The sequence below is a fragment of the Gossypium raimondii genome, chromosome 3 (assembly GCF_025698545.1).
Source record: "Gossypium raimondii isolate GPD5lz chromosome 3, ASM2569854v1, whole genome shotgun sequence".
NCBI classification, from domain to species: Eukaryota; Viridiplantae; Streptophyta; class Magnoliopsida; order Malvales; family Malvaceae; genus Gossypium; species Gossypium raimondii.
In genome coordinates, this window is record NC_068567.1 from 4,706,812 (window position 1) to 4,728,445 (window position 21,634).

Here is a 21,634-nt window from a genome sequence, read left to right on the forward strand (position 1 = left end):
TGTCAATAGCGGCAGGCCTAAATAAACGCCGCTAAAAACCTGTTTTGGTGTAGTGCCTTCCCTCATTTTACTTTCTTATATTCTGGATTTTCGCTATTTTAACCTAATAAAATTGTAGTTTTTGGTTAATTAATAAAGGTTAAGTATACTTTTAAAGGGATTTGGAAATTAAAGTTTTGTGCGAGCAGGTGGGAAGCACATTGTGGCCTCGTTCCCCAAACTTATATTTAGCAATTTAAATATATAAGGAATAGTCGATTGAGTCTTAAAATTTGATTGGCATGAGTATTATTGTCAATGGTGGAGGATCTTGGTTCAAGTACGTTGAAGCGTATTGTCCTCCTATTTATGAGTTAGGGAGGAGCTATGTGTAATTTTAAACATTGTCTCAAAAAGTTTCACTTATATAAATGATATGCATTCGTGATTGTTTATCTAATCAATGGATTTATTGGGTATATATTTAGTAGTGATTTTGAAATTTCTAAAAATTGTGAATTTAACAAAATTATATTTATATTTTTTAAAAATATATATAATACATTAAAATTCAATTAACTTATATACAGAATTTATACATTTCATTCTACCATTTCTATAACAAATAAAATTAAAATTCATATATTTAAAATCGGCATATAAGAAACTCAAGCTTCCAAGACCGGTGCAATACATCATTAGTGGTGACGAATGATAGGGAAACAGCATCATTTATGATAATCAAATAAAACCAAACACACCCTAAACCATCTTACATATAATAATACCTATTTTTAAACAGACAAAAGAGTTTGACCAATTGCGCAAGTTGCACAATTTTTATTGGTATATTATTTCTGTCTCTGGGCTTCATTTTCATTTTAGGGTCGAAAATGACTTTTCAGAAAATGATTTTTAGAAACAAATTTATTTTCCTGAAAAAAGTTAATATTTTCTTATGTGTAAAATATTTTCTGTTGTTTGATAGATTTCTTAAAATATTTCACAAAAGTTGTTTTGAATAAAACAAACATACATTGGAGATTTTCTTATCTTTTCATTGTTTAATTGGGTTTATTTTATATCTATAATTTTATATTTTATATTGTTTTTGCATATATTAAAAATATTTTTTAAATTCACGTTCATTACAACACCATTTTTAATTACATGACTACTAAGGGTGTATTTTTCTTTAAAATGTGACATCAATAAATTTGACAAAAAATTTAACAATATCAATAGTTGGACTTGATTTTCAAATATTAAAAGTAGAGGGAGTAAATTCTTGAAAATAAAAATACAGACTAAATTGCGAATTTGTGAAGAGTACGTAGATTTATGACATATTTTAACATTTATACTACAAAACATTTATTGTTAATATATTTATAATTGCAATAAATATTTATTATTAAAATATTAATATTGAATATTTTCAATAATATGTGAAGAATATTATTTTAATTATCATTTTAAAATTTATTATTAAAATAAAATTAAAATATTAAATAATTTATTAAAATAATAAATTATATTAATATATTAATAATTTATTATATGACTAAATATAAATAATTAAATATGTATGGTTAATAAATTTGAAATATATAATATTTTATATTAATATTTAAATATTTTAAAATAAAAATAAAACTATTATCAATATAATAATATTAAGCTTGATTTAAGTTGATTTTTAAATAAAAATAAAACTACCTATAGAGGAGCTCTTTTCCGAAAAATAACTTACGCTTTCATTTTACAGGAAAAATGGCTTATTTTCCGTTGACCAAATTATTTTCTATGAAACAAACATAGGAAAATGCAAAAAATATGTTTCGTAAAATTTTTTTACATGTAAACAAACGGACCCTTAGTTGATGTGGAAAGGAAAAAGGTTAAGATTCAATTTGAGTTCATAATTAGGTTTAATGGGCAGTAAATTTGATTACAGATTAAAAAAAAAAAGTAATCGTGATGAGATTAGTTACTATAATAATAAAATTAACCATTTTAGGGATAAATTTAAAATATATTAGATTCAAATGTAATAGTGATATCAATTACAGTTAGATAACAAAATAACTATTAAAGACATTAAATTAATTTTATGTATATAATAATATTTATAAATATATTTATATGTTTAATTGATGTAGAAAAAATATTAATTATTAAGTAAGAATAATGAATAAACAAATATTATAATTGAAAATGTTAAAATAATAAAACAAAATTTGCTATGACGAAAAAGATGTTCAATGTAAGGGTACTATACGTTGTGTGCAAGCATTTGGGCTTGTAATGCTTTGTGCCTTCTCCGGCTTTAAGTTCATTTACGCCGGCCGGCACTTTTTTCAGTTGTAGTATTTGGGCTAGGCACGTTTCACTATGATCCAGCATTACCCGAACAGATAAATAGATTTGTAATAGTAAGTGATGTGATCCAAATTGTTTTGAAATCTATAAATGCACGTTATAAAAAAAGATTAAAAAGTTTATTCCTGCATTAGTAACAATGTCCATGCCAATCGAATTCACTTCCCTCTGCATTGGTAACAATGCCCATGCCAATGGCACATTATAAAAACTTAAATGCATGTATACTTTCTAAAATTGAAATATAAATATATTTTTAACTTTTCATTAGTGAAAAAGATAATGGATGAAATGGGATCAGTATTGTAAACGATATTTGTATTTACATTCATATTTGTAGAGGGTGACTAACCGTTAAATTCTTTTGTATTTCAATCGACCACTTTGTTAAGTGCTCGATACCCTCAACTATATTTGGGGACAAGAGTGAGTTCCTCTAGCAAAACTTATCTATCATCAGCATTCCACCAATCATATTGAGTCACACTAGTGACAACAACGCTTTCAATTGAAAGGATCAGGATTATGGCTACATTTTTCAACGTGGTTGTCATTTCATCAGAAGGAAAGCAAAAGTTGAGAGTCTTTGATGTCCACCTTTCCACAAAAGCTATAAGCAACGATAATTGCATTAGATTTTGAAGTATCACATACACATTAAAAAATTGCTACCTCTAGACATGCTTTTAGTCGACCTTACTCTTTATTTGGAATTAGATAATGTTCATGTTGTCAATTTTGAAGGTTTCATTTGTAATGCCCAATATTTTCCCGGCCCAAACAATAAACCAACATATAAAATATATATATACAACAGTAGGCCAATTTTAAGTATCCATTTACAAACAACGGGCTCAATGGTCCAAATAAACCCAAAACAGAAAAACAATTTTTAGAAACCCCTAGGGTTTCCAGAATGACTCCAGCCACCGCAACAGTAGCCTCCCACACGTGCGCCTCCATGCCACTCTCCTCCGTACGGCCGTACCTGCAACAGACACACAAACAACAGCAAAGAAAAAGTCAATAACAAAAAGCCAGATGATAACAATAAAAAATATATGGATTTCTTTTGTATTTTTCATTTTTCTAGCTATATAAAAGCCAAATATGCATTGTAAACGGTTAGGCACAATCAATACACAAAAAGAATAAAAAAAGCAATAGAAGGGTTTTTGGAAGGTGATTTTCGAAGTTTTTTTTTCTCTTTTTTCGTTCTGTTCTTGCTCCTTTTTCATATACACACGAAACAAAAAGAGAAAAGAGGGGAATCTTACCTATGAGCACGTCGTCAGAACCTCTGCTTGCTCCGTTCCAAATCGGAGTTGATAGTAGAGGGATTTCGGGCTTGTGAGGCGGGTGAGAGTAGAAGGAAAGGTCTCCTGATTCTTAGGTTCTTTTTAGGGTTTTTAAGAGGCATTTATAAGTGTTCAAAACGACACCGTTTGGGGCTAGATTCAGTGGCTCCAAAACGGTGTCGTATTAGCATCTGACCCACGCTTGAACCCGACCCGGACGCAATCAGATCCGCGCGTTTTGGGTCTGATGGGATTTTTGCAATGTCGGTCCCTCCGCCTTTTATGGTTTCACAATTAAAACTTCTTTTATTTTTATTTTTACCCTGAAATTTTTGTATTGTTTTATTTTGGTCCTTTTCGAAACGTTGCGCATAGAAAAGACTGGGCTATTTACTGTTTAGATTAGATCCCTGCTTCTTCGCGCGCATTGTAATATGGTCCCTTGCCTCCTTTCATTATTTACTATTTGTACCCCATGTTTTGCTGTGGTTTCAATTTAATTCTTAACCTTTATTTTGATTTTTTTAATATATATTTTATCGTTTTATTTCCTATTTTTACATTATTTTATTTACATATTTTAAACTATTGTATATAGCACTTATTCTAATATATATATACATACATATATGTTATTTAGTTTAAATGGTTTTATATGTATTATTTCAAAATTTGATTAGCTTTAAATTGATTTATTTTAAAATTCCTCTTTTATATATTATATTTAACTCATTATATGTTATTTTGACTTGCTTTGTAAATGATTTATTTTAATTTATTTTACATATTATTTTGTTTTTAGTTGCTTTATATATATTAATTTTAAAATTATCCTATACTATTTGTTTTAAATTGATTTATATTAGCTATTTAAAACTCGTTTTCACGTACTATTTATTTGTTTTTTCATCACTTATTTAAATTGTTTTATATATCTATCTTTAAACCCTATTTTACTATATGCTTGGGTTATTTCAAACTTTATATATATTATTCATTTTAGATTTTCTTATACAAATAATTCATTAATTATAATTTTGCTTGTTTCATATTTCTTAAGTTATTTTAAAATGTGTACAATTTCATATGTGTTAATTTGTTTGGTGCTATGATTGACCTTTAATTCATTAGCCTTTGAATGTCAACATAATATATGATGTGAGATTATTATGTGCATTGTATTAATTATTTGTATTGATTGATTATTTGTGTTCATTAGTGTATATTTTGGCTTACGAACTATCACTTTGCATTGCACATTCCATCGCGCTTTATTTGCTTAGAAAGTTACGTTCAATATGGTTTAAGCTTCGAAATCATTTTATTCAAAACTTTCAAAATAACGCAACACTCGGAATTTGGGATCCCCGAAAAGATTGTGTCCTAACTTACTGGATCCCAATCTTCCTCGGGATCTAAGAGACCGAATATCCTTTTTAATTAAAACATAAATAAAAAGCTCATTCTCGGGAATTCAATACGTGGTGTCCTAACGCATTGGATATGACATATTATTTTCTCGAGACGAGGATTCTTCTAACAAATGAAAATAAAGGTAATATTCGATATTTAGGAATTTTGTGAAGTCAAACCCTAACTTACTGGGTTTAGATTTTCTCATTTGACCCAAATAATCAGATATCCTTCTCAAAATGCATAGGTTTTAAAAGTCAAAAGATGAACTTAATTTTGAGGATTTAAAATGTTGCACTCTAACTTACTGAGTGTGACAATTTATTTCTTTGAAATGAGTGAGCCTCATCATCCAATTTATTTCATTCAAATTTTCTTTTCAAAGGTTCGTATTTTAAAATCGTTTTAAATTCTCGACACTAAGACATTAAATAATCAATTCGGTACCAATTTTGGGCGTTACGAAGGTGCTAACCCTTCCTCGTGCGTAACCGACTCCCGAACCTATTTTCTCAAAATTTGTAGACCTAAAATCGTTTTCAAGGTGATCCGATCACACCTCATTAAAGATCGATGGCGACTCCAATTTTCATTTTTAAGTCAACTACTAAATTTTTGTTATCTAAAAAAATGGTTTCCACATCATTCCTCAACCTAATAAGTGCACAAAAACAAAAACAATCAAAATACTATGTGCAACAAAATAAAAAATTAAATATTGAAATTAAATATTAACAATAAATAAATACTAGATTAAATAACCAATTAATAAAAATTACCATATCCACATGTTATGCATATCTTGCTAGAATGGGCTTTGTCAACCTTATCTTTCCAATCACAATCTTATCCATGGGTGGCACCCTTCCAACTATGGTCATCGCCAACACATGCATGCTCGACACATGGAGTGATTTTAAACTATCTTGTCAAAGACAAATGTTCAGTCTCTTCCTTGCACAAATTACACAAAGAGCCCATGTAGGCTTTCTTCAAATCCGCATCAATCTAATCACAATCGAATCGCCAAATCCATTAGTTCTAATGTCTCCTGGGTAGAAGGCTATCATGTTCCTTAGGAGGTTAACCACAACAAGACCAACATAGACATGTATCAAGACCTAATGCCAAGGGGTAGTCAACCTTGAATATAAATACCCCTCCCTTAGCCTTAAAGAGGATCTTCTTCTTCAACTTCTTCTCTTTATGCTTCTACCTTGCTTAACCTCCCACTCAAATGGCGTTTAGCAAATCACCACTGTATGAGCCACCCTCTTCATTCTTCTTGTTTTCCTCCTCAACACCACAACTACTAAAGCAATGTAATCCTATAACAGAGCCACAACTACTAGAGGCCATTTTGTATTTGTTAGGGCTAAACTCCCTACCAATCAAAATTAAATACATTAAATTCAAAGAAACTCGATGTTTATAGGTGTCGAGTAGAATTATCCATGGGATTGGGATTGGACAAGGACTTTTATTTTTGAGTCGGCCTGACTCAAATTTAAATTAAATAAATTTTAAAATATTTTTATTTAAATTTAATTATTAAAATATATAAATATTAATATAAAATAATATATTTTATTATTTTATTATCTTTAAATTTGTCTGTTTTTGTGAAGAATAAAACACAAATTAGATTGAATTTTAGTTTAAAAATTATATATTATATATTATAAATATATTTAACTATTTAAAAAAGTAAACATTGGCCAATAACTAATCTACTTAACCTATTTTAACAGCATACAAAATTAAATTAATCATCATAACTAATGTAATTCATCCAACTTATTAAATCGATCGGCCTGTTTAATAGTGCTTAAAAAAAAGCACTTCTAGGTCCAAAAACACTTTTAGAAGAAAAATTGTACTAAACAAGCTGTTTTTTTTTTCTGAATTTTTGACTTTTCAGAAATGTTTTTCAAAAGCACTTCTAAAAATGAGAAGCAAAAATTTTTAGCTTTTCCTCTCCGAAAAGCACTTTTAGTGCTTAATTACTTTTTCACCCCTCCAATAACATAGTACTTTCTCCCTTTTTTTTCTTGGTGCTTAATTACAAATGTGTTAAAATCATTAATTAAAAATAAAAAATATTTTTTAAAATACTAATTACAAATATTTAACAGTTATATTTAAATATTTAAAATATAGTTTATATATTCTAATTAAATTTTATAAATAATTAATATTTATTGCTTAAAAATATTTAAAATTTATATTTCATATATTAAAATATTAACAACAAGTTATAATACTTTTTTATATTCTTATTAAAATATAATAATATTAACTAATTTAAATATTATTTAAATGCATATTTGTTACTTAATAATAACATGTCTAAAATGGACATTTTATTTCTCAAAAGTATTTTTTAACAGTAATACTAAACATTTAAATTTTAAACCAAACTTTTCAAAATCACTTCTCAAAAATACTTTTCCACGTCGCTTTTCAAAAGCATTGTCAAACTAAATCAGTTGCGTGGTTAAAATTGTAATAAATTATAGTTAGTAATTGTCAGAAGATACCACGTGATCGCTTGTCCCTAAACCAGTAGCCCATTTACGAGGTAAGCACCAATCTTGGGCCATTTGACTGCATATGATGGCAGGGAGGCTATAATATCAGAAGTACTACAATTTTTTTTTTTTTTAAAAAAACAACTTAAAACATGAGTCGGACTAGACCTGATTATGGTCCGGGTCAAATTTAGGCTGGGTCAATTTAAAATTTTAAGCCTTTTTTTAAGTTTGAGTTTGACCCGATCCGAAAAATGAGCCTAAAATTTTGTCGAAGCTCAACACAGATAAAAAATGCTAAAACTCGAGCCTGATTGTTCAATATCAAAACTTTTTTTATATAAAAACAAATTTAAAAAATGTAATATATCAAATATACTAAAGACATTAAAATAAATATTTTCCAATAAATTGAAAATATATTAAAAAATATCTTTATATTTAAATAACACTAATATAGTTACAGCTTAGCAAACAAATGCTTCTAAAATAGTAGCAAAATTAATAATAAAACAAAGTTAAACAATATCCAAATAATTACAAAAAAAATAGTAATATAATAGCAAAATGGCAACAAAACAATAACAAACAATTAGGAGAAAAAAAATTAGGTAGATTTGGGTCAAGCTTGAGTAGAAAAGTCTTACCGGAGAGCTGGTCCATTGTTTAGAAAACAGACATTATTTTTTTGTCTAAACTCATTTTTCAAACCTATATTTTTATCTAAACTCTTACACTTTTTGAGCAAACTTTTAGACCTAGGCGTGTGACTTGCCCATGATTAAGTCTAACTCAAACCCTAAGTATTGGAGCTTAAACTCAACTCATATTTTAAATTAGCTGAATATTTTTATTCAAATTTATTTTTAGAGCCTAAAAGTTTAGGCCAAATCCTCTCAAGTTCAGACGGATAGTAGAGATAAGTTTAATCGGCATGGTTTTCCACCATTGACAAATCCTGATTTCACAATACAAATTCAACCCAGCAACAATCATTACATGTTGAAGTTTGAAAGGATAAAACAAATGCTATGTTACTTGGACTTTAATTAAGCAACGTATACAGGTATATCCAATAGATTTTCATGTATTTGGAGGAATAGACATAAGTACTCGAACATGGAAGCAACATAAAGGCGCAATGAGTAGATAAAAAAAGCCCTCATGCCAGAAAACTAATGAGTGGATGTCCTCATGACTTCCCATCAAAAAGGGGAATAAAAGGGTGGCACTTAAACATGATGAATGCCAGTTTCTCATTATCAGTTAACATCTTCATGAAATCAAGGCATTCAAGTACAGGGTAATGATGATATATATATATATTATATATAAATTTCAGGAATGCTTAAAACCAATAATGCTATTCATTTTGCATGCTTCCACTACATCAGTAGCTACTTTCATATTGGGACACCATATAAATTGATTGCATTAAACTAGCAAGGAACTACAAGGAAACATATATGGATTTATATTTAATATATTAAGGGTAAATAATTCTATGCACTATTAGGGAAGATAGGCGTATAGAATTATAGATTGTAAGTGCATCAAATATTAACCCTTCATATACGAATATATTTTTTATAAATTAATCCAAATTATATATACTAAAGAAGTAAAGATTTCCCATACCTTCAAAAGTGGATACATTAATCTACTTCAAGCTTTGATTACAGGGAAAGCCTTTCCATGCGTAACTGAGATATTAACATCTTGTTGAACTACGAGGGTCAAGAAAAATAGGCTACAAATCTCTACATGTATTTGTAATATTCGAACTTCGTAATTAATCAATGTACAAATTTCCATATTTCATCTGCCATTCCATGCAGTCCTCGAAATCGAAACTGCTTGCACAATCCAACAAGGCGTTTTGCTGCTGCTCGTAACGGCATATGTAATTCAACCCAACAAGAAGCTCACAGATAGCTGCTTCGATCTTTTCCCTATCTGCAAAATATAATGTTTGGAGGAGAAGAACGTTCGTCCGAGTAACAATTTGTTGCTGCTCGAAATTCCGCTCGCTTTGCCATCGGATCATGTTATGTGCCATTGGGGCAAGCCAATGTAATATCCCGTCGAGAGTTTCTTTCCAATCGTGAGCCAATGGAGCATCGTATATCGCCAAGCTCTTGACATAGGACTTGAGATTAGTCCTCAGAGACAGTCTCAGACTTGTTGGCAACATCTGATACAGATCGTCTCGAGCTTCTTCGCCGACCAAATGAGGGTACCGCAGCAACTTCTCAATGACGATTACTACATTCGCGTAATGCAAGGCAAGAGCAGAACCTCCCACAGTGGAGGGTGAAGCATATACTGCTAACCTACTTTTAGGACCAAATTGTGCATTATTCAACACACCAAACTTGGATTGTCTCTGGTTTTCATTCAAAAGAACACTACATTGGGACTGAAGAAAAGGGGAGCTATTCTGCCGCTCTCTCTTCGGCCCATCATTTGCAACACTACAACATCCCGAAATCTGGCTACTTCGATTATCACAACCAACGTTACCATCATCATTGCCGTTGTCCCCGTACCTTGAAACTGAACAATTCAAACTAAGGCAATCAGTGAAAAACCTCCCAGGACTAGTCCCACAAGCAAAACCGAAATCCTCAACTCCAAACAACCCGAACTCACCCTTTCGAGAATCAATCCCCCTATGCTTCAAAGTCACTCCCCGTTTCTCCGTCACATTCCCAGGCTGAACACTCCCAACACTACTACTCTTACTAAGAACCCGTTTCAAATGCCTCGAAACAACGACGTCGTCTCGATCACGAAAACCACCATTAACCCTCCCAAATTCACTATCCTTTCTCAAAGAAGACTCCCCAAAAACAACAAGAATCCTAGCAAAAACAGTACAAACAGTCCTAACCAACAACTCAACAACCTTATCAAACGTTTGGTTCCAAAGTGAAACATTTTTAAGATGCCTAACATCTTGTTTCTGCCAAATCAATTTTTGCTCAAAAGCTCTCTTACTTTCCTCATGAGGGTTTGCTTGAAACTTCTTAGAACCCTGTTCTAATTCATTCAAAACCTCCATTTCATTATACAAATTAGCAGTGGAATTAACATAGCTTTCCATTTTCTTAACCATTCCATCCATATCTTTGACTAAAAATCCTAACTCTCTAACATCAATAACCCCATTAATTACATCTCCATAAACATGTTCAAAACCTGTTAAAGCAGGTTCATTACATTTTTTGCCTAGTCTAGAGACAACATTGGCAACCTTGTTTAACTCATCGAGCTTTTCAGCTAAAACAAGGGAGAGAAGGTAATTCTCATCAGAAGAAATCAAATTGGAAATGCCTTGGGAGTTTAAGATCTCGAATTTGAGCTTAGAAACCTCGGGTTCAGACAGGGATTTGTGGAGATGAATAGTTTTGGACATGACATTGGCAACTTCAAAAGACAAGATACCGACAGTTTCATGCTTTTTGGATGTTGGGTTGTTTTGGGTGTTCTTTTTCTTGGAAGAAGGGTCGAGAAGAAAAGCATGTTTAAGATTGGAACTTACCTGGCTTCCCAGTTTATGTATCCAAGTTTCTGCTACCATTGCTTCTTTGCCTTTTGGGGTCTCAACAGCTGAAACTGAAAATCTCCTTATTTTTTAAAAATGGGGTTTCCCTAAAGAAGAAGACAATCCTTTCGAGTTCATTTTATTTCTTTTGGGTTGAAAATTAGAAAGGAGAGAGGCGTGAGTGTTTGAAAAAAGAAGGGATGGTGGTATTTGAATGTTGTCTATGAGAGCTTTGAAAATGTTTTGCCATTGGCTATTCATCTCTCTTTTAATTTTAACCCTTTTTTTAATTAATCAACATAATTATGATTTATAAATAAATAACATTATAAAATTACTCATAATCTCTTCCCAAATCTTGATTAGAAGGATAAAGCGGTTCAGCAGATTCGAACCCACATCCTCCTACATTGGTAACCATATCAATATCAATTAAACTAAGATTCAATCGATAAATTAATATAGATTGAATTAAATCAACTTGAGCAAATTTACTCGATTTGTTGAAATCTAATTCAAATATGGTATCAAAAAATTTCTTTTTTTTAATATTATTTGAATTTAACTTTCTTATCCAACCATCCTATAAACATAATATAATGGACATCAAATGTAGAGTTTGCTAATTGAGATGGACATTTTTATTTAATTTCTATATTAAACAAGACAAAAAATTTGTGCTAGCACTAGGATATTACTAATTGAGATGTACATTAATGGCATTCATTACATTTGAAGGTTCACTTATATTGTGGTTGATATCACCACCTAAAAGGTGAGACCTCATTAGTACTAATATATCAAGTGGTTTTGACCCAATTTTTTTTTCTTCTTATTTGTCAAAAAAGAGAAGCAACCCAAACCCACCCAAACCAACATATTTAGAAAGTAGTTTGACTTAGTTTCCAACCCAAATATTTCACACTTTTCACACATACACCATAAAGCTTTCATGTATGAATGTTTGTGTGAAGGAGAGAATGCATTAGATGTTGCTAGACTGTCAGTTGGGAGGGTTTGGGGAGAAAAAAAAAATGGTCCCAAAAATAAAACGTTTATTAATTTCCTATACCTTCTCCAAGGGGAATAAAGCATTTCCAAAGTGGGCAAATTGCTTTGCAAATTGGGAATTTTAAATATGTAGAGTAATTGGTCGAGTATTAGCTCGATTGCATCGATATTATTGTCAATGCAAGAAGACGTGGGTTCGAGTGCGTTGAAACGCATTATCCTCCTATTTATGAGTTGAGGAGAGACTATGGATAGTTTTAAGTATTGTATCAAAAAGAGCATATATAATCGACTACACAATGACACTCTTTGAAGCCTTGGTCCCACTCCGTTGTCATCACTAACAATTAAATTAACAATTTTAATAATGGGAGGATCAGATTAGTATAAGATAGATAGTTTGAAAAGATAATTAAAATAAATTTCAAAATTTAGAAATATCTGCAATTAACTCAAATATAAAAAAAATAACAATAAACCTGAGACGATACACTAAAACATACCAAAACAAAACAAATCTACCGATACAATGTTAACCCCTTTAATTTCAAGTCAAAGGTTACATGTTTTAAACTTTTTCCCAACAAATTCCAATCAAAAGAGTTCCATCCTAAAGAAGGTAAAATGTTGGTTTAATTATTACACTTGCAAGTTTAAAACTTTGAAATGTGCATTCGTTACACCATTTAGGTCTAACTTCTAAATCCAACAAATATTTGGTCAAATAAGAGGAATTCATGTAAAAATTAACGTAGGTTTATATATTTTTGTAATTGTTTATATGATTATTATTTTAACGATTTGATGTTAAATTTATCAATATAATTATATATATTATGTACGTAAATTCTCAAACTAATCCAATGCCTCTATTACATCAATTTAAAACACTCTATATATAAATATATATTCAATGTTTGATTTTATTTTATATAAAACAATTAATTAGAAATTTAAATTTACATCAAATTTGACATACATAATCTATATAAATATATCATAAAATATAACGATTGAATCGTTAAAATATTATTCATATAAATAATTAAGACAATATATGAAACTATTTTAATCTTTACATTGAATCCTCTATTAGCTAAGTTGGGTTAGGTATGGTGGCAGAACAACAATTCCAAATCTCTTACCTAAATCTATTTGGATTGTACTTGGAATTTTATCTAAATGATTCATGTTATTAAAATATTTTTAATAATAATTTTTCTAGTAAAATTTTAATTCGAGTTGGGTAAGAAATCTAAAATTTCTATTTTTAAATTATGACTTCTTTTAAATAGAAAACTCCAAACGGTAGTAATTATCTTTTTCAATGAAGCAAAATAATATAACAAAAGTTGAAGGGTTAAATCACTATTTTGGGGTCTGTACATTGGGCCCGAATTATTTTTATTTAAGTTAGATCCTAAATTTGACAATTGTTCCCATATTGGGGTATGAACTAAGTAACCGTTTCCATGTTGGAGCTTAGACTTTTTTTATCCAAATTAGTCATTGAATTTAGAAATTGTTCTCACATTAGGGTTTGAACTTGACAATTTTTTTACATGGGGGCTTGAATTTTAGGGCTTTCAAGGTTAATTTGGACAAAAGAAATTCAAGCCTCAGTGTAGAAACAATTTCCAAATTTAGTGCCTGACCAAAAAAAGCTTAGACCCTTATCAAATTTAGGCCTCAATTAGTTATTTATCCCTTCTTTCAAACGCAACTCGTAGTAATCAAACAAAAAGGAAAGAGGTTGTTGGATGAAAAACTAGCCACATGGGTTGGCCACCCTTAATAAAAACAGGTCAAGTAAACAATAAAATAGTGACAAAAGGAAAGGCTTGAAGATGGGGTTCTCACTTCAAATTCCAATTCCACTTCAACAAAAAGAAACAAAAGAACTGAGTCATGGCAATGCTACCAGCTTATGATCTTTCAACACCAGTCTGCAAAAGGACAAACCCACAGATTTTCATTTTGGGGACATAAATAGATAACATCTATGAAAAGATCCAATGTTTGTTCCAACAAACATATGACTACTAATAATATGACGTTTCATGTTCTCGTCCATTTTATGGTTTTGAGTGAAAAGTAATCTTCATGTACAATAATAATTTCAGAATTTAAATTTGATTCAAGAAAAAGTCTACTTCCAATTGTTGCAACCACTTTTTGAGTCCTCGATAAATAATTTGAGATTTATAGTTTTATCTTTTCAAACATTTTGAGGCATTCTCATTTTATAAACCCTACAAAATTTTCGATAGAGTTGGGAAACAAAATTTTAACTGATCATGTTGTGGGCTCAAAACACTCAATAATTTTCTGATGTTTCTTTTACTTTCGTTTTCAATTCAATTCTTATTAATTTAAATTAAATAAATATAAAGTCATCCTTAAAGAATATAATATTTTTATAAAAATGATTTAATTCATTGATTTATATTTTATTAACAAATTTAATTTAATTGGAGAAAAGTTATAACGACATGATGTGATTGGGCCCAAAATTTTCTCCTTACCAAAACATAATTGTCTTCATAACAGAAGTCTAAGATTAAGATCCCTTTAGGAGCTTGTTTCTTTTGAATTTTCTATCTTTTCACCCAAAAGAAAAATGTAAGTGAAATAAATAGGTCAATTAGTGGACAACCAAAGTGTAATTTCAAAAAATTAAAGTGCTCATCATGACAATTTGCCCATCCATTAGCTGTTCAGGATAAGTTACATTGCAAGGAGAAATCAGCAAGCAAAAGGGGTTGGTTGATGCTCACATTCTCTCTCCAAATTTTCCCAATAGCTTTGAGGTTGGACTCAAATTTTATGGGTGAGAAATAATTAGTCATTGGAAAATTTCTAAAATATACATCAAAACATGATATAACCCACATGATAAAAATCATATATAAAAATATCAAAATTTCATATACCAAATATTAATCGTATGTCTTGAATTTAAATCTTATCATATAAATGCATCATATTATATTGGGTCGAAGGTTACAAAAACTACTTTATGTATTACACAACTGGGTTGCTTTTGATGGAAATGACATACGTAGAGTGGCACTTTCATGGGGGGGGGGGGGTGGCATTGTTTTTTAGTGTTTATCTTTATAAGAAAAGATAAAGATTAGAATAACCTCATCATCTTTTTGACTAATTTGATTGATTGATTAAGGAATTGGATAATTGGATTCATAATTATCAAAAGTCATCAAAGTGTAAACAACTTCTTTAGCAATCAATCAAAGTTTTCTTCCATCACCAACAAATCTTTTGGCAAAAGTTTTGATAACGCGGGAAATTGTTACTTTCTTTAGGTTTAATTATGAATTTCCTTCTTCTCATTAATTTTCTCAAAATTGAGTTTCTTACTTTACGAAAATTGATAAACTAGTCCAATTTAACTTGAATGGTTAAAGTATTGACTTTCTGGTAAACAATTTAACTTGCAATGTTACCAGTAGTGTCCAATTAGATTAAGTACGATGGTTAATAGTATCTAATCTCACCGTCACTACTGTTTTTACATTAACAAAAGGTAAACACACTGTCCATTCAAACCCACCCTAAATTTTTACAAATGAAAATAAAAAGATTATTCATAATTAAACCCTTTCTTTATGTATACATTTTATCCCAGGTTTAGGTTTGAAAATTTTTCCAGCCAAAATAAGACAACAACGAGAAAAAGAAAATGTTAATTGAAAATAGGTTAAAATAAGCTATTAATCTCTCAACTTTACAAAATTTAAGATTTAGTTCATGTACTTAAAAGTTAGAAATTCAATTTTCTTATTTTTAAAATTTATCAACTTAGCATGTTTATTTTCTGTTAATCATATGAAGACATTTAATCAACATGTCAAATTGACAAATTTTGATAGAAATTACTTACGATTTTAATGATTGGACTAAAATTTTAAATATCAAAACAATTGGAAAACTTAATTTTAACTTTTAAATATAGAGACAGAGAACAAATTTTAAAAATAAATTTCAATACCAAAAAATAAACTAAGTCGACTATTAAGTTAGGTTGAGTTCGATTTTTTGTCTTAACGCATAAACAAATTTGTCTAAATTTTTATATAAAATGAGCTATTGATTTCTACCAACTCTTTTGACTATATCTCAAATAGTAAAACGGATCGGACCAAGACACAATATTTTATCTAACTATTGACTCGGTAAGTATTTATTTTTGTCTAAATATGTTTTTCAAATTTAATATTTTTGTCGGAACTCTTTTAAATACTAGATAAATCTTCAATATTAAATGAAAAGTTGAATAGATATAGAAAACCTAAAGCCAAAATAAGTTTTTTAATACAAATTTCAAATTACTTATAAATCTTCTAACACTTGAATCCAAAGATATTATATTCCTAAACATATTCAAATTCAAAACCTCAAAATTATTGTAAAATGAAATAAGACTGATTTGATTAAACCTAAAATAATTAGCTCAACAAGTAAGAGACTCTTGAAAATTAAACTGAAAAATGAATCCAATTAATTGATACTCATGTGAAAGAGATCAAATGAAAAAAAATTGTATGATAAAAATGTTTAATATATATATATTTGGTGAAAATTAAAAAAAAAATACATGCTCAAAAAAAGTTAGACCTTCAAAGGAGGATCCTCAAACAATCTTAAACCTGGTCGTCTATCACGAATCATCTTAACCATACTATCTGCAAATGTGTTTTCTAAGGATTTCAAGTAAAAATAATTATGGAGCTCATAATTATTAAGAGTAAATTAATTCTAAGAGAAATATTAAAAACCCCAATTGGCAAGAAACCTAATGAAAAGATGGGCGAGACATGTAGTTAATAGAAAAATGGGATAATAATGGCCTTTTGGGTCTACACTTTAAAGGAATTGATAAACCCAAACAAAAATTGCTTTCCAATAATAATTTATTTTTAGGAAAATATTATTCTCCATCTTACTAAATACTACTTGATTGAGCCAAATTCAACATTAACCCTATTGTAAGTTACAAAGTACATTTACTCACACATGGAGTTGGATGAAATTAGATTCAAATTTATTCTTATTTAAGACTTAATTTGATTAGTTGAATTTGTAAAATTGTAATTATTATTTAAATTATATTAAAATTTTAAAAATTAAAAGAATATTTTGGATATGAGTTTTAGCTTCTTCAAGAATGTCTTTTCTGAAACAAATAAATGTACGAAATCTTGACATGAATAAGTAATTTTTAACTTTTTCTTTTTAGGATACTGATAATTTTATTGACTTATTTTGGATATGTGATGAAACCGCTGGCGAGGTGACGACGGCGCATGAAAAGAGGGTGCGGCGCTGGAGGCTAGGGTTTTCAGCATTTTGAAATTTTAGTTTAGGCTAGGGTTTTTGTTAGTTTGGGCTTGTAATTTTTCTTGGACTTTAATTTATATTTTTATTTCTATTTTTATTTTATTTTGGGTTTCTATTTAGGGCCCGTGCAAAATTAGGCCCTTACATTGATGATTTGAGTTCAAATCCCATGATTCTTAAAATGTGCATAATTTATCAAAATACAAAAAAGATATAAATACCATGAGGTGTGATATAGTGGTTTCATTTTTTCTCTTAACCACGTGATTGAGAGTTCGATCACTACTCACGATAACGAAACACATTGAAGACAATAAATTTTTGATAATTTGTTAATTAAATTGAAATTGATTAATAAAGGAAGAAATAAGGTGATGTGGTTGGACAGGATAATCTAAACCCAAACAAAGTTCATGCTCTGCATCTAAGCCTATATGACTAGGTTATAATTGTAATGTGGTCGCACCACCTTGTGCTTCATCAAAAGCTTCTACTATTCCATCATTCACGAAATGGTAGATGTGATATCTTTAGCAGTTTAAAGGAGGTGAGGGAAGATGATCCATTGAAATGTGGATGTTTTTGTCAAATTATTAACATGAACAAATAAACAAATATTAATGGCGTGTACGTTGAACAAAACCAAAATAGAATAACAAGCTCAACACACGCCGTTACATCTAACAACATTTCTTTGTTTACATCTAAACCGGCACAAACGGCGCCGGTTCGTAACAAAACGGAGCCGCTGGATGTTGCCACATCGCAAAAACACGCTTCTGACGCTCCGTTGTCTGCTTTTGCCGCTGCTGCTCTTTTCGCGGTAGCTCTTCTCTTTTCTCAGTCATCCCCAGATCAATCGAGGGAGGCGAAGGAGGGACCGGTGATAAGAGAGGGATCGCAACGTTCCAGTTCGAAACCGGACTGATCCGTATAGAAGCCGGAGAACACCGTTGAAGTCGACTAGGTTGCCGCCGATCGGAGCCGTCGACGGCGGAGCTTTTTCTCGGTGCTGTTGACATGTATGAGGTGAAATCTGAGTGTTTTTGTGATTTATTTGAGAGGAAAAGGAAATTATTTTTTGAGAAAATATGGAAGTGTATTGATTGGGTTGGGGGATTTATATAGGGAGGGGAAAGCGTGTGGAGCGCACGTGGAAAGGGTTGGCACAGCTGTCAGCTTATTGGCTTGGCTTTTACAGCTAACAGCTGTGCATATTTACGAAATTATAGGGAACTATTTGACTTTGACCGCTTTTCGAAGAATTCTAGAAATTTAATTAAAAAATATTTATTTTTTTATGTCATTAACCTGTTAAAATTAATGCTATATGTCTTTATTTGTTTATAATGTTTATATCAATTAAAATTTCTTTTTCTCATTTTCTTTTACAATTTAATTTTTTTCATCAAATAACTTTGAACATTATGAATTTGTAAGTTAAAATTCAAACAGTTTTTTTCTTTAGTATCTGACACTGATCGTCTGATCAGCTTGGATTTAAAGTAAATTCTTACACTTGTTGATGGGTACTAATCCAATATATTAATTGTCGAATCGTTGTTTAGAACTTGTTAGCTGGATTTTTAAAAAAAAAACTTAACTGCTCAATGACTTAAATAAATTTTTTTAAATAATTTAATGATCATTTTATAATTTTTTTTAAAATTAAAAGTCGAAAAAATTCTCAAAAATAATTTTAAGTAAAAAAATATTTTAAGAAAACAAACAAATAAAGGCTGAGCCGAATAAAATATTGTGAAGCCATTCCACCTCCAAAGTCGGAAAACACGCCTCAATTGACCTACTAAATATAAAAAATAAAACCGGCTTGTCGACTTCGGCTACGGGGCCGCAACTATAAGCCGTGTAAGGCCAGTGTACACGCCATTGGGTTTTGACGCTTTTTTATATAAATAATATAAAAAATTAATTAATTATGAAAATAGGTTGAGATAAATTATTTACAAAAATAAGCTATTTTCAGCCATGTTCGTCTGTGTTGCTTGATAGATCGGTGGCATCATCTTCTCTTTTTGATAATCATAGCTCAATCATGTGTTTAAAAGAAAAATTTTGTGTCGCTACCCTGTTAAGTAATACTAATTTACATTTTTCGAAAATACTTGTAAAAATATGAGTATATTAACAGAGAAAAACAAAAAAGAAATTTAATAATGTTGTCGATGTGTCAAGCAATATCGATCAAAATTTTAAAAAATATTAATTAAAAAAATTACGGATTAAAAAAAGAAAATGGGTGATTGATGCTTCAATTGTATCGAGACATTAATTACTTTTTTTTTCCTCTCCTTTGTAAATGAGGCAATGGTCTCTCCTTGCCTCAACACCTCCATAGGGAGTTTAAGAAAAAAAAAATTGTGTGGGCTGTTTTGTGTTAGTGTTTGGGGGGAGAAATTACTTGTGTAGAAGTTGTAGGGAGAGAGTGATAAAATTAAGGTATGTTTTTTTAATGTAGTTTGTATATTATATGTTTGTTTATTAAATAATTATTAATATTTAATATTTAATATTTAAGATTGTTTGTGAAAATTTTGTTATGTGTTGTAGTTTTTTGGGATAGATTATGATAGTTTTAAGTATATATTATTAATATTTTTCTTAATATTTAATATGTGATGTTTAAAGATTATATTTTTATTTGTAAAAAGAATAGTTTGAGTTGGATTTCTGTGGTGAAAAAAAGAATGTATGGTTTTTTTAGTAGTAAAATGGTAGAATTACGGTTGATTCATGAAATGATGCGCTAAGAATGGGAAATTTGATTACGACATGTGCCGAGATCTCAGAATGAAGCTACGGATTGCTTGGCTAAAATAACCACTCGTCTTGCTAGTTTACAATCATTTGTTGCTCCTTGAAATGTAGTGAAGGACATTTTGTTAGAGGATTGTAATAAAGCTTTTTTTGTAATGAAACCAGTGGTTGTAATCATATAATAAGTTGCTATTTATTTTCTACCAAAAAATATATGTTTATATTGTTATTTTTATGTTTGTAATTTCTATTAAACTAGATTAGTTAGGTTGATATTTCTATAATTTTTAATAAATATAGATTTCAACTGCAAGAATATTTTATTATGCGTATATGACCATATCGATTATTTTAAAATTTTTTGTTTAATTGGTGATTAATTATTTAAAATGATATGTTTATTCAATTTTATTTGTGCAGATCATATCGAAATGAGTTCTCTAATCAAAGCAATCAATCACACAACAACGATGATTAATGTGCTGGTAAAAAAATTTATTTATTTTTTTGACAAAAAAACTCAGAGGTCAAAACTCAATTAAAAGAATCACGAATTACAATATCATGGATTTCCTTAGATAATTCATACCAAACAAGATATTACAATTATTTAGAATAGCATATTTGCACATAAAGTCCGCAACGTTATTGCAGCTACGATTGGCCCACCATCAACAGTAGTAAACATCTCCAAAGTTTTATAGGTCTTCTTAATGCAATGGCCAATATTAGTAATATCATCTTTACGTTTCTTGAACCTATTCATGAGGCTGGCACAATCAGTTTCGAAAATGGCGTTAGCAATAATCAAAGAACGTACAAGCTTAAGGCCCTCCTCGAATGCATATAACTCCGTCCATTCCATTGTCATTTCCTCATCTTTGAAGCCACCACCCCCACCAAGGACAAAACCATCGGAGTCATGGATAATCACTCCAAAACTTGTTTTGTTGTTGAAGACAGTAGCATCAATATTAGTCTTCATAGACTCGCACAATGGCTTTTCCCATTTTTTAATAGCAGGAGTTAATGGAAGCACCGAATTGTTGACCAAATTATGGATCCAAAAATCATGACAATGCGTTCTAGCCCTATCCCAAATGACCCAAGCTTTATCTTCCTTCCCACAAAACACAAAATTGTTTCGGTTATTCCAACTGTTCCAAAGCATCATTATAAAGTCTTCAACAACTTTTTTATCCAAAATACGCATAACATCTTCGAGCCAATCAATATAGTAGAGGTAATCTTTGTTGAGGGGACTACCATCTAAACCACCAAGGGTAAGGATGGCCCTAGTAGTAGGATAATCTTTGAGAGCATGGATGAGACAA

The 21,634-nt window shown here is 30.0% G+C and overlaps 2 protein-coding genes across 2 annotated transcripts; both read right to left on the reverse strand.

The window, feature by feature from the left end:
• Positions 1-9,207: 9,207 nt before the first annotated feature.
• Positions 9,208-11,379, reverse strand: LOC105796711 (protein PSK SIMULATOR 1). The gene has a single exon (XM_012626502.2). The coding sequence runs from the start codon at positions 11,184-11,186 to the stop codon at positions 9,396-9,398; it is 1,791 nt and encodes a 596-aa protein (XP_012481956.1). The 5' UTR covers positions 11,187-11,379; the 3' UTR covers positions 9,208-9,395.
• Positions 11,380-18,083: 6,704 nt separating this feature from the next.
• Positions 18,084-18,609, reverse strand: LOC105796715 (uncharacterized protein At4g14450, chloroplastic). Its single transcript, XM_012626505.2, has one exon. The coding sequence runs from the start codon at positions 18,542-18,544 to the stop codon at positions 18,227-18,229; it is 318 nt and encodes a 105-aa protein (XP_012481959.1). The 5' UTR covers positions 18,545-18,609; the 3' UTR covers positions 18,084-18,226.
• Between the last annotated feature and the right edge of the window lie 3,025 nt (positions 18,610-21,634).

What these genes read in the sequence shown, in the direction of transcription:
- LOC105796711 (XM_012626502.2), bottom strand. Translation starts at nt 11,186, where the DNA reads ATGGTAGCAGAAACTTGGATACATAAACTGGGAAGCCAGGTAAGTTCC.
- LOC105796715 (XM_012626505.2), bottom strand. Translation starts at nt 18,544, where the DNA reads ATGTCAACAGCACCGAGAAAAAGCTCCGCCGTCGACGGCTCCGATCGG.